This window comes from Trachurus japonicus, chromosome 23 (assembly GCF_045865225.1).
Source record: "Trachurus japonicus isolate A0001 chromosome 23, Traja_1.0".
Lineage (NCBI taxonomy): Eukaryota > Metazoa > Chordata > Actinopteri > Carangiformes > Carangidae > Trachurus > Trachurus japonicus.
The window spans coordinates 18,878,450-18,893,229 of NC_140929.1; the positions used below are offsets into that span (position 1 = coordinate 18,878,450).

Consider the following 14,780-nt stretch of genomic DNA (forward strand, 5'->3'; position numbering starts at 1 on the left):
ATGCACTTGTACATTTTGGTCAATATGCTTTTTTTTTTTTTTCTCTGTGTGCCTGTGATAAAGCCTCGTCCTTACATGTGTCTTGCATGGAAATAAACTTTTCCTTCTAAAATTGCAGTTAAGATACTGATCCAGCCCCACAGGTGTCTTTTTTTGTTTTTTTGTGGGAGATCCAGGAAATACCCAGTCCTCCATCTGAAGGCAGCTGCACTCTCTGACACCACAACATGTGGCAGCTGCTGCTCATATGCCATTTGATATCAAGCTACTTTCTGAGTGAGTGTGTCAGAAGAAATCAAAACAAAAACCTCTGTCATTTTCATCATTAATGTTATTAAAACATTACATTTATAAAGATTGAACAAACAAGAATAAAATTATTAATTGGCTCATTATGAACACACAATAACAAACAACAAATGCAATGAGGCAGTGTTATTGTTAATGAAAACAGTCATTCTGGAACATTTTCACATTTCTAAGTACCATTTTTTATTCATTTCTCTCACTCCTTTATCTTAACTTCAACCCCACTCTCTCCCCCTGTATAATATTTCTCATTTAATCAACAACATACTGTCTTAACGCTTGACATCCTTTTCCATTAAGGCTTTGTTTAATTAAACAGCTGAGGTTTCAGGACATGCTTAGACTGCATCACTGTTTTTTAAAAGTGCTATTTCTGCTGTAAAGCAGCATCTCATATACTCAGTTAATCACTATATAGTTATGTGTCCATGAGGAAACTGATTTTCCATTTTTAATTTTATTCCCTATACTTATGCATTATGTCAGGTCGATGTTCTCTTCAACACATTTCCAAAGCAAATGCAGTGGAACAGTGTGCGATGATCTAAACATTACACTTGAGGAAATGACAGATTGTACCATTAGAAGCCATGAACACCATAACAGGCCTCTGATCACTTCATTCATTTACTCTGTTTTCAGGTCAGTGGTTGGTCACCCTGTGGGTCTGTGACATCATCACAGTGAGACCCTCTCTCCCTGCACCAGGCGGCCTCGGAAAGCCCAGGTATCCTGTATGGGAAGAGTTAAAGGTTCAGTTTATAAAAAAGAAAGAAAGAAAAAAGTCAAAATACAAAACAGAACTGCGAAAAAACACAAAACAGGTACAGTAGCAGCCAATCAGGGAGCACCTCTGGGTGTCTATGTCAACTACAATTCACCCTCTGAATATTCAAACTAAAAACAGGTGCAGAAATCTCTGCTTTTCTGCTTGTAGTGGTGAGGACAGGAGGAGACAATGTAGGACAAGTGGTAAATAAAGGCATTTTAAAATGAAAACACAGCAGTGTTAATTTAGCCTGAGAGAGGAGATGTAGAACTACACTGAGATGGTTAAACCACAAATGTATCTTCTTATGGATCAGACTAACACAGGAGAAGAGAAAACACATGGAACGTTAATGAAAAGTGAGTATTTATTGTAACTGTCTAGAATATTTATTATATGTGAGAGGATTTTGACTTTGACTCGAGTCAACCAATCCTGTTTCACACTGGTTCTCATTAACGAGGCACTCCAGCAGTTACGTTTGGGGACTGTTAAAGGTAGGGTTGGAGATCCTGGAAAAACGCTTCCAACAGGCCACATTTTGAAAATACATACAGTATACGTCAAAAGTCCGAGCTTCTTTCCACAGAGTTCTCTCTAAAGCCTCCAGAGCGCAGCAACACACAACGATTGTTGGGTTCACATCAAGGTGAAGCCACGAGGGCAACACCTTTATGTGAACCCACCTACCAGACTTAAGTGTGATACATAGGATCACTGACATTTCTTTTCCATGTCGTAATTTGTTGAAGACTCTGATCGTGCAGCGATTAGTGCACGAAGAGCGGTACGCGCAGAGGAGGGAGGGAGGAAGGGACAGAGACGGCAGTTTGATTGACACATCACGATCCAATTGACTTGAACGTCGTGTTTAAGATGATTGGATGCTGTTTTTAGAGGACTGTCCGTTCCATAGGTGACTGACTTTATTCATTTTCATGAAAAAGCATTCAACTACTTCGTTGCAATTGGAGTGTGAAGAGGATTTAAAGCAATTTAGTAAAAAAATGCTCCAGAATACGATCTCCAACTCTACCTTTAAAGGGACAACGAGGAGTTTCTAATCAGTTATAAAAAAGTCTCACGTTAATGTGGATGAATCTCCGCTACCCACACTTGTTAATGGGCCCATTTTCGATAAATATATCATTCTGTCTCTATCGTTATTTTGTTACTATTAGTGGTGGCGGAGATGCTGGTCGAGCCGACCAGCGTTTCTTTACTTTCAGTTTCGCAACGAGTCATGAGAATAACGTAGCTGAATCGCCGTTTATGGTCGGAACTACGACGGTATGTGAACCTCTTTGAACCTCTGACTTTAATTATTGATGAATGAAAACATGAGTCCGTCTTGCGCCGGTCAAAATAATTTTACGGTGTGCGCGGAGGCTCATAAATGTAGTGTGAAAACGCTTCGCTTTTCCAAAGCTCCTCGTTGTCCCTTTAAGAGAGAAATTTGCAACTGAAACAGCAGAGATCATGACATCCTGTCTCAAAGCAGGTGTATGTGTGTGGTCATGTTCTGTCTTTGTCTCACTCAGGTGTTGTGTGTACATATAAGATTAGACAGGATGTTGCGCAGTATCAAATTATTTCAGGTCTTCTGGAGCCTAAACTGTGTAGCCAGCTGTCACCACACTAGTTCTTTCTCTGTTTTATTAGTTTGGTTACTCTCCATTCTGACCTCGTCTATACTCCCAGATTCCCTCGTCTTTATTGTTTTTGGCCTCCAGACTCTTGGTTTTGGTTGAGTCCATGAATGCAGTGTAAATGTTAGACTCTGACCTTGAACGTGACCTCGTTGCCCACGGCGTACTTTTTCTCTGCGATCTCCTTCACCTCCTTCTCTATGTTTTCCTGTGTGGTTCCCTTCACATCAATGTAGTAGCAGTCACCGCTGGCGTAGTGGCAGGAGATGGCCTGTAACCACACACACACACACACACAAGATTTATAGTAATATTTTCATCACATTCTAATAACGAGGCACCAGGGATGTCACAGGAGGATATGCTGAAAACCCTGGATGGATTGTGGGTAGTGTAGTACCTTGCGGAAGCCCTGCGTCTGATTCATGCCGGAGCCATGGATGAGTAACGGGTGGAAGAAGACGGTGTCACCCTTCTCCATCTCCAGGTGCACCCTGGGATGCTGCGGGTCGTAGTTCCGCACTCCGTGGTACATCTTGTTCACCCCACCCTGAGGACAAAAGCAGAGCTTGATGTGGTCAGGGTCACCAACTCAAATCAAAGACTTTTTAAGACCATTATGGATGAAATTTAACACCTATATCATGACAAACAAAAAACATACAAAGAGTCACAAAATTACTTGCAAGTAAATTGGCTGCAATATATAAGTTGCGTGTTAGGCTTGTTTGTAGTTGAAAACATTCATTCAATAAAGCACAATGAAGTGTCACAGGAGCATTTTATTGAGCACTGATGCGCGTTTCCATCGGGGGCAGTTTTTTGGCAAGCAGTCTCTGTATTTACCTCGAAAACAACTCTGTCTCGTAACGTTCCGTTATTATCTCATAGCGTGGTGAATGTGCAGGTCACAACTTGTCCACCAGAGCGTTTTCAAGTTGTTGGATTGTGTATTTGATGAGTTTGATGAGGGAAACCAAGAAATTCCATTAGCCTCCGTAGCATAGCTCTGAGCAGCTCACGGCTCTGCTCCGCCGTTCTAAAAATAGCTTGCACCGACAAATAAAGGTAACAAACCTACTCCTAAGACTATAGGGATTTTGGCAATGGGCCAATTTGCCAAAATGTTGAACTATCCCTTTAAGACTTTTTAAGGCCTAAAATTTAGATGATCAAATTTTAGACTTTTTTTTGGCTTTTTAAGACCCCGCGGAAACCCTGATGGTGTATCTGTGTGGATCTCCTATCAGGGGGAGATTCGTGCATCTGACAGTGTGTGTGTGTGTATTAGTGTACCTCCCACTCAGGGTAGTCGTGCTCTTGCAGCGTTCCAGTGTGTGTTCCCGGCAGTACGACCAGGCAGCCGTTCTGCCTGTTCACTCTCTCCATGGCCGTCCACGAACAGACGATCCTGTCAGCCGGTCTGAACGGGAAGTAGTGCAAGTCCTGATGCATCGGGTGACGGGACGTCTTCTTACCTGAGACACAGGACACACAGGAGATGCAGCCTCACACCTACACAATCATGACATTAATTGTTTTTGCTTAGCTCATTTAGGCAAGTATTATATTTAATTTCAAGAGGGGAATCACGAATGTGACTTATTGGTTTTACACCAAAGCTCAAACATAGACGTACTCTCTCCACAAACACAAGGTTTTTGGACTATATTGTTTCATGTATATTGAAGACTGGTCAGAGAACACCACTGGGATCTATTGATTTCTCACCGACTTCGTTGTAAACAAATGCACATGGTCAGGAGGAGGGTTAGCAAAACAGAGGAAAAGAGACCAGACTTACATAGTTCTTCTTTAAACAGACCTCACCAGGATCACATACAGAACCACCAGACTGCTCAACAGCTTCCTGCCACAAGCTCTCAGGCCTAGTCCACACGAACACGGGTATTTTTGAAACCGAACTTTTCTGGACCCCGGTTAAAAAAAAATTTGCGTCCACACCACCGGTGTGATAAAAAATAACTCCGTCCACATGAGACCGCAAATCCGTCTTCATGTGCATTCCAAAGCAGTAGGTGGTGATATCACTCCTAACAGGAAAGCAGCTATAACTTGTACAGAGAGAGTGGAGGCTCAAACTGACCGGCACCGCGAGTCCGCGCTACTAACACACCCCGCCCGTAATCTCTTGTTTATGACAGATACGAAAATACACAAATACACACATCGTAACGATAATCCATCGATCCACTGATTGATTCTGAAAGGCTTCATTTAAAACAAATGTACAGGACGGAAGGAAGCAACACAGTGGGGAAGTGACCGCAATTTACAATTTGATAAAAGCCTATTTTAGCCATATCAGCATGGTGGGGTCCGCCCGCTATTCCGACATGTCTCTATTTAGACATCCCGCTATTAGACGACATCCCTCTATGTAGACATGCCGGTAGTCCGACACTTTTTGATACCGCTAGGCTATTCCGATTTTTTTTTTTTTTTTTTTTTTTTTACAGCTGCGATACCCAGGCGCGTCTCTCTCTCTTTTCTTTTCTTTTCAGCATGCCTATCACCGGTTTGATGAGGGAGTGATGTTCTTAATTTCAACAACTCAACTATCAAGTCGCAAACAAAACTAACACACATGATAAACAAACAGAACTATACTGCAGTTTGTTTGTCAAGTTAACCTGTCACCTTCAGCACCACGGACAGCGGAGAGCTGCATCTGTGAGCGTCTGGGCTCTGGGCTCAGGGCCTGGGGCCTCATTTATCAAAACTGTAAGTAAGCAGTGTAAAACTGCTGCTAGGGTTGGGCGGTATGACGGTATTATACCGTGTGACGGTATAAAATGTCTACCGGTAGAGATTTTGCAATACCGTTTATACCGGAGAAAGAGCATATGTCTGCGGCATCTCTCTGAGTCACTGTAGTTAGACCGCCTCGACACACGGGGGAGCCGGCACTGCAGCAGACTGCTCTCCAGCCGTAATTTTTTTCGATCGATCAGCTGTGTTTACCGTTTCATATGTGATGTTTAGACAGATGAATTAGACCTCTAACACATCCTAAAGTTTGACTTGTCAGAGTTTTTCAGAAGAGGAGTAAATCATGTTATAAGCGATGCTAATTTCTGTTAGCCCGTCTATGGTGTTTTACATTATACGTTAGCATTAAGCTAGCGGGCTTTTTATGCTTAGTTGTGACACTGGCTGTGTGTGTCTTAAACGTTATTTCAAACTATGTAGGTTTGATTGAACATCTTTGATGCTTAAATATATATTGCTGCTTAACATAGGCTATTGCTTTACTCCTCTTTCTATGTGCCATTTTTACTGTAGGACAGGCTAGGACACTCTTTGTTTATTATGGTCACTTCCGTCCCTCCCACCCAACCACCGTTTTTCCGTCAGTTGTTGACATTTGAGCCCGTACTACCATAGACTGTAAAGGTTACTTACTACCTTAGGAACTCTAAAGTAACTTTTTTGATTTTCCAGGTTTGACCTGTTTGAACAGCTGTAGACAGCACAGATCGTAGGCATTTTTGTAAAATGCAAATTTGTGATGTTGTGATTTCTTTTTATATAATTGCACTAACTGGAGCAAGACTGCTCTGGCATTTTTCCTGTTTTTTATTATTATTTTTAAATAGAAACCAAGTTAAAAAATAAAAGAGGAAAATGATCAAATGCGACAGTATGGTTATTTTAAGCCGTTAATTTACAGGGGGAAAAAAACATACCGTGATATATACCGTTACCGTGATATGAAATTACTCATACCGTGATATAAGATTTTGCTCATACCGCCCAACCCTAACTGCTGCTACTAAATGTTTTGCTTAGGCCTACGGAGAAAAGACACCCAAAATATTTACACCTTTTTCAGATCTATCAAACTGTGCATGCACAACTCTCCGCAATTTCTCTTTGATAAATCAAACTGGATACAAGAATGGTGCACAGTTGTGCACGTGAACACACCTCTGCCCCCGGAATGCGTAGACACAACCATATATGGTCAGCACGTGCATATTAATTAGCCATGTGCGCTCTGTGGAGCAGCAACAAAGTTATTCTCTCTTCAGCTGACTTCAGTGACAGAATAATAACAGTCTCAGTAGCTGCAGATCAGGGGTGCTGCTGCCGGTGTGTTTTTAAACTTGGAGGGTTTGTTTTTTCTTCTCTCTTATAGGCCTAGACTTTTTTTTGGCTTTTTAAGACCCCGCGGAAACCCTGATGGTGTATCTGTGTGGATCCCATGTGTGTGATCCCCTGTGTATGAGAAACAGTGTCTCAGATGAAGAAAAAAAATCAGGACAGGTCTGACTATAACGTAGCCTAATCAATCAATGTCGGAAAAGCGGAATGTTTTTTTTTTTTTTTTTTTAAAGTATATTTTTTGGCTTTTCATGCCTTTATTTGATAGGACAGTTGAGAGTGTGACAGGAAATGGGAGGCAGAGATGGGGGGAATGACATGCAGGACAGGGCCGTCCGACGCGGGACTCGAACCGGGGCCGCCTGCAGCGAGGACTATAGCCTCAACACATGGGGCGGGTGCTCTACCAACTGAGCTAAACACCACGGAAAAGCGGAATGTTTGAAAAATAGTAAAGTGCCCCTACTCCGACAATGAAAAAAAGAATCTCGGACTAGTGGGACGCTTGAAAAATAAAATTAGAAGTCAATGTCGAAATAGCGGCATGTTGGAATAGCAGCATGTAACCACATATGGTGACCACGCGGTTTTGTATTAGTGTCCGCATGTTTAGTGATTATTGATATTCACAGGAGCGTCTGAGTGGTCAGCGCATGGTCAGCGTCGAGAACTTGACGTGCTAGCAACAGTAACTAGGGAGGGCAGGGATTTCTGAAAAATGTCCGGTTTTCCTGTCCACACGTGAAGCTGAAACCGGAGTTTTTTTCACCCTGGACTCCGGTTACAAAAAACTCAGGAGCCCAGTTTTGCGGTTACGTGTGGACGAAAGGCCAAACCGTGTAGAGAAACACACGGTTTCAAAAATACCCGGGTTCGTATGGACAGGGCCTCAGACTGACTCCACTGCACTTTATGCTGCACTTTTAATCAATGTATTTTAGAGTGTTTATTATTTCTTGAGAGTATTTATTTATATAAGAAGGATGTCTGTGTTTTACTTTGATTTCAGAGAAACAATCTTTCATTTTGTTTTTGTAACACGTACAAAATGACAATTAAGTCTTGACTGATTCATTTATTGAATGGTAATTGTCTATTAGAACAGATTTAGTTAACATTCTCTGTCAGTTTTGCTATATTTGTTTCATAAATCTAAATGATTTATAAGGGAACAAATTTAATTCCTTTTTTTGTTATTCATATTTTGACCATTCTGTTTGAGTTAATTTGTTTCAGTACTTTTCCTCAGCACTAAATGTTTGGTCCCTGACACAGACCATTGGTTCTGCCTGTACAATGGGAGCTTCTCTACTGTGTATCTTTGATTACAGGGAACATACGCACTGTGTGGAAATGACCGGCTAGTGGCCACACAGGGTTTTACATCAGACCTGCTGTGATATTGATGTTACCTGCGTCAGGAGGTTTGTTGATCAGCATGGTGTGCATGGCCATGATGTTCGGTCCAGTGAAACACTCCACATACTGCAAGATCTGACACAAACAGGCACCAGTGCTCCTTCAGTGTTGTTTCACATTTGCATTTGAGAGTTTAAAAAAAAAAGTCAATAACTTGAAGTGTGTCTCAACAAAAGCAATGCTGCACATTCAGGTATCGAGTGAAACTAGAGTTTGCTGTAATCTGCTGTGTGTTGTTTGTGTACCTGAGGCAATGCGCAGTAGCGGAACAGTTCAGGATCCTCCTGGAAATCCTGGAGCTTGGAGACAGCTTTCTGATCGGGAACAAACTCTGATTTAGAGATCGCCACGTCCCTCATCACCAACAGGCCCGGAACCTTCACTTCCTGTCGAGAAATCCGTTCAAACTCCTTCCTGAAGAACGAACGGAGACTATGTTCAGAACCTCACAGGTCATCTGAACATTTATACACACTCAACAGAGCTGACATGTGTGAATATAAGGAGCTTGTATGATCTAAATAAATTGTCCTGTCACATGTTTGTCTGGTAGGAGTTTTGTCATTCTAAAACACGTTTGCACATAGTAGTTTTTTTTTTGTCCTGTAAATTTTTCAATATCTTTTACAGCTCTATTAAAGCAGAAGTAAGTGATATATTTGTGTTAATATAAGTCTTAAATAGTTATATCTTCCGACAGCAATCACTTACATAGAGTGTTTGGACTGAAACACGGGTCTCTCAGTCCCTCTGCTCTGCTCTGAGCCGAGGAGAAAACATTTATCGTATCCTACAGTTTCTATCCAATGAGGAGAGAGAACGGCATGCAGGGCTGTGTGTGCAGCCAAGGAACGCCGTGAATGTGGCGACGTAGGGACGAGGACTGTTATGGTGCGTTCAAGGAAACTCGTATTTTTCCGACCGTGAAGTGGTACCAGTTCGATCTGGTACGAGTTCACCGGTCGGAAGTTACGAGTGGCCGTTATAGTGACTTTCACCGGTAAAACAGGTCGGAAAAACACGAGTGGGTTGCCTGGAACGCTACAAAGTCGTAAGTTGTGACTTGAAGCTGTAATTTACGATTTCAAAAGCCTGCCTGGAACGCAGCATTAGCGAAAACGACCGGACCACTTACTTCTGCTTTAATATTCTGCCTTTTTATTGTTACTCCCTTATTTCCTTACATTTATTGTCAAGTGCTAGTCCAAATATCTTGCGAGTGAAAACCTACTTGGCAATAAACCTTATTTTCAGACCCTGTATTTGTAAAGATGTCATCATCCCTTCCTCATACTACTATAGCCATGTTGGTTTATCAACAGGCGTAGCAATAGTAACAATAATACATATATAAATAGTAAATTATAAGGGACATGGCATGGGGAAACAACAATATGACAAACTCAACAGTGATGAAGAGGAGAAATGCTGCCCTCTATAGATGAAGCATGATCTCACACATTCCACCTTTAGAATGAACTAAATCCTTTACATATCAGTATTTCCGTACACTTTGAAAAACTACTGTATGTGGTTCCCAATGATTAGTTCATGGTGGTCCTCATCACAGGGAGCTGGATTATATTTAAGGTTAATAATATTATATGTTTGCAAAGACAGTGTGTAAAGAATGTTTTTCTTTGCAGTAGCAGGTTTTGAGGTGGTCACCTGAACTTGTCGATGTCCTCCTCCGACACCAGGTTCTTGATGAGAATGAAACCATTTTCCTCATAAGAGAGTCGCTGCTCTGGGGTCAGCAGGTCAGTATCACAAGTATATCTGTAAAAAAAACAAAAAAGAAAACAAAAAAACACAGGTGACAATGCAGCAATGCACTGGTTTAGTTGCATTGAAAAGCTGATGCAGACTCTTTGCTCTGTTGGAATTGACTGAAATAAGGCGGCTGCAGTAATAGTCATATTAGATTTCAGTAAATACCATATCACTACCTCCAGCCATGGCAGCTTAACACCTGTCTGGATCTTTTCCACTCACACTCCTCCTTACATAAAGGAGTGAATGACTCTCTCACATCAGTGTTTCTGTATTTCTTTGAATCCTGCCTTCAAACTGCCCATGACTTTGTGTTGTCTCTTGAACACAGGAACACATCTCTACCTGCTGATTCGGGCGGCACTAAAGAAACTGTGTGAGAGGTGAGTAGTGGCTTGTGTAATCACGCCTACTGAAACCTTTTACCCTGAGGCAACTGCTGAATCCGCTGCTTACTCAAGTGAAATTATGGGATTACGGTACTTGAAACTCCTTACCTCAGCCTGTGAGGGTGACTGCTATAGGTGGATGTCTGCAGAGCAGAGGTCGGTGCAGCTCTCTGAGGAAAACCAGTTAAGGAGGAAATGAAGCAACAAAAGACAGATTTATATTCTTTCTAGTATTTGTACTGGACATCATCAATATACTCAAGTGCATATTTATGTTCTCAGGTGGAGAAAGTCTGAAGTGTTATACAAGTGATAGTTGTTGGGTTAGATTTAAACTGGAATTATAAAAATGAAAAAAAAAAAAGTATAAGTATAATTGTATGTTGACATATTGTTTTATAGTTCCACATATACAACCTCCTGACCAGTGTTGGGCACGTTAATTTAAAAAAGTAATTAATTATAGTACTAGTACTACTTTCCCCCAAAATAGTTACTACATTATAAAAGTAACTAATTACTAGGAAAAGTAACTATTAAGTTACTTCTTTTTTCTTCTTCTTTTTTTTAAATAAAATGCTCAGATATGTCTGACTCGCCCCCCTCTAACCATAAGCCTACCACCCGTTTATCTGGAACTAACCAACTCACTCCGTAGTATTCGTCCGCATATGTGCTAGTGCTACTTCATGGACTGAAACAAAAATGTGTATCACGTACACTTTGACGGGGAAACAGTAACTTTTTTAAATTACTCGTTTACTGAAAAAGGACCATCACTGCTCCTGACTTACTTACTGACTGAGGAGCAGGAGAACATTTAAAAAAGGACAGAGTCCATTGAAAAATGACTGACTGTGATTAGTTTCCCTCCTGTGATGAACACTGTAGGGTAGTGGTCCATTGCATTATGAAAACATAAGAAAGCACAACACAATGTTATTGTCTAACGTTAGCCCTGGATGTTGTTGTTGTTGGCCTGTGGGTCAGTCCATGTCAGTAACGTTAATGTTAAAGGAGCAGTAACGTTACATGCTCACTGCGACAAATTTTAGGACGTTTTTCTGCTTTTTTTGACACACAAAAAACTATTTTATATTTAAACTGCGCTTTACGTTAACGTACGGCTAACGTTAGCTAACGTTAAAAAGCTAACTGAGTTTGTATCGCCACCAAACAAATTACATACAAATATAAAGACGGTAAATTAGCTGTTAGGCGTTATTTTCCTGTTTCAATAGCTAACTGCAAAAATGCATCTCTACAAACAATAACTTGGTTCTCTGTCCCCAGAGGCCTCCGGGCGACTGAGGGACCCCGGCTTGCTCCACCGCAGCTGTCCGCTGCTCGGCGAGCCGCCATCGGCGTCCACAGCCCGCATTCCTGCTGCGAGGCTCCAAACACAGAGCGGATAATAAGACAATGAAAGGATACAATCGCTGCAGGTGATCGATCAAGATGATGGATCAGCAGTTTAAGTCTTTCCGTGGCCCGAGACATCTTCCAGCACAGTGTCCTTTTAGTCCCGTTGTGATCCCGGGCTATCCGAGGGAAAGTGGGGCAAACTGGGGCAAAGGGCAGCGTGATGATGACACACACACACGCAGGTCCGAGTGTTGACTAATGGTTAGTCCACCCGTCTGTGGATTCAACCTGACTGCCCAGAGGACAGGCTGCTTTGGCTGTGTGGTCGGTTGAAGAACTGGGTCAAACCTGCCGTTATTCGTGTTGTTGAATTGTGTGTCAGCCAGGGGGGTTCACAGCGCTGGGTCGTCACGTGGTTCAGCATCTGTATGACAGGGCCGTTGCTAGGAATTCTGGGCCCCCTGAAAGAATACTTAAAGCAGAAGCAAAGATATTGGCAGAAGTAAGTGGTCCGGTCGTTTTCGCTAATGCTGCGTTCCAGGCAGGCTTTTGAAATCGTAAATTACAGCTTCAAGTCACGACTTACGACTTTGTAGCGTTCCAGGCAACCCACTCGTGTTTTTCCGACCTGTTTTACCGGTGAAAGGGTGAAAGTCACTATAACGGCCACTCGTAACTTCCGACCGGTGAACTCGTACCAGATCGAACTGGTATGACTTCATGGTCGGAAAAATACGAGTTTCCTTGAACGCACCATAACAGTCCTCGTCCCTACGTCGCCACATTCACGGCATCCCTTGGCTGCACACTAGAGGCTGACATTTTATCGGGATTCCCGCGGGACACGGGATTCCCGCGGGAATCCCGTGATTCGGGAGTCAATTTATTTTGAATCACGTGATCGGGACGTGACGGGAAAAAATGTAAACGGGAGTGAACGGGACCGGGAGTCAAAGCGCAACATTCAAAGAAGCACAAGCCAGGATGGTGCGCTCAAAACGGTCCACAAGTTTTAAGTGTGTGGACTGATGCACACTGCACACACCCTCAGTGATCACTGTCGTGGCTACGTAGCAGTGTAGGCTACCTAAATCAACATACCGGTAGGGAAACGTTTTCGGCCAGTCAGACTGACTCAGAGGAGTCAGCTGATGCGGCGGCGGCGTAATCTCCACCTCGCATTAAACAGCTGATGCACACTGCACACCGCACACCCTCAGTGATCACTGTCGTGGCTACGTAGCGGTGTGTAACCTGTGTAAATCAACATACCGGTAGGCAATTAAACGTTTTCCGCCAGTCAGAGGAGTCAGCTGATGCGGCGGCGGCGTAATCTCCACCTCGCATTAAACAGCTGATGCACACAAGCAAAAAATAAAGAAAGAAAAAGAGAGAGAGGGAGAGAGAAAGGACGAGGAGGGCGTTCATTATCACTAATTGAAATAACAAAACAAGACGGTAGATGTGTTGACGCCACATCTACCGTCTTGTTTTGTCTGTCATTCAGCCTGCAGTGCGCTGAGGGAGAGAGAGGGGAGGGGGGATCTATGATGACTGTGTTCATAGAAAAAAATCGGGAACAGGACGGGATCGGGAGTGATTTATTCGGGATTTGAACGGGACAGGATTTTTTTTTTACTTTGTCACGGGACCGGGACGGGACGGGATTTTTTTTGCGGGAGCGGGACGGGACGGGATTGAAAAAACACTCCCGTGTCAGCCTCTACTGCACACACAGCCCTGCATGCCGTTCTCTCTCCTCATTGGATAAAAACTGTAGGATACGATAAATGTTTTCTCCTCGGCTCAGAGCAGAGCAGAGTGACTGACAGACCCGTGTTTCAGACCAAACACTCCATGTAAGTGATTGCTGTCGGAAGATATAACTATTTAAGACTTATATTAACACAAATATATCACTTACTTCTGCTTTAAGTGGGCCCCTGACTTTTCCACTTTTTTTTCTTAGAGTACGTATGTATTATCATTTTTTATTTAGCCTACTTTGTTTTGATGCTAATGCAGATTACTATGAGTATTAGTCAGGGTCTTATGCAGAATAATTCAGTCATACAAAGATTAGACTACGTCAATGGCGCCGGAATGGGGGGGGCCAGGGGGCCATTGGCCCCCCCACTTTACGGCCCTGCCCTGCTCTACCGGTCGCTGATCACCACAGGCCGCTATCCCGGTTTCAATAATTCCCCCGGTCCCACCCACATCAAATGAAATAAACCAGTAAAACATAGAAGAATCTTTCATTTTAAATCAAATCTAATGCTACTCTGTCTATGCAGCCCATAGTCCCAAATTCAAGTCTCTCTGGCCATATGGTGCCCACGTGAGAGCGGAGCTTCTCCAGCTTCCGTCGTCCTCCCTCCGCTTGTCCGAGCAGTGTCACCTTCACCTTCGTCACCTTCTCAGGCTCCATCCACAAACACTGTGGACCAAGTGCACCATCTCAGAAAGTGCAACTTCTGCTCTGCCGGTGAGCGAAGGGAAGTTTACTTTGAAAAAAAATGCGAGGAAAAGATGAATTAACCTGACGTGTTAATAGCCTAGTTCAGATTTGGTGATATGCCTTTAGTTATTATCAATTCCAGGTGTTTTACAGTTGTTACAGTTGTTTCACCTGGAGATGACGTAGCCTACACACCCACAAAGACAGGTGATGAACCGGACTACAGCGGCGAGAGATTTATGACGTTACTAATCAATATTAACGAGGACGAGTAGGCTATGTGTCTGTTTTTTTCCAGCATGTCACTGTCTGTTTACAGAATCAACATCTAGCTTATTCCTAAAATTTGTGAAGTGTGGAGCGGTCGAGCGGACCTGCTGACAGATGTGCAGCTGACAGTGACAGACATCTCTACCAGCTGATCCTCCCTCACTCACGTCCTGAGGACAGGACAAAGTCTCCTGGATATTATTTTTTCTTTTCCTTTATTCATTTCTAACTGGCTCGTTTTGCCAGTA

General features: G+C 42.8%; 1 protein-coding gene across 1 annotated transcript; it reads right to left on the bottom strand.

Annotated features, from left to right (window-relative positions):
- Positions 1-313: 313 nt before the first annotated feature.
- phyh (phytanoyl-CoA 2-hydroxylase) lies at positions 314-12,028 on the bottom strand. The gene is made up of 9 exons (XM_085768899.1): positions 11,871-12,028; positions 10,545-10,606; positions 9,943-10,053; positions 8,520-8,688; positions 8,268-8,349; positions 4,024-4,205; positions 3,128-3,277; positions 2,864-2,998; positions 314-1,041 (listed from the first exon to the last, which is right to left on the bottom strand). The coding sequence occupies exons 1-9, from the start codon at positions 11,934-11,936 to the stop codon at positions 988-990; spliced, it is 1,011 nt and encodes a 336-aa protein (XP_085625025.1). The 5' UTR covers positions 11,937-12,028; the 3' UTR covers positions 314-987.
- Positions 12,029-14,780: the final 2,752 nt, after the last annotated feature.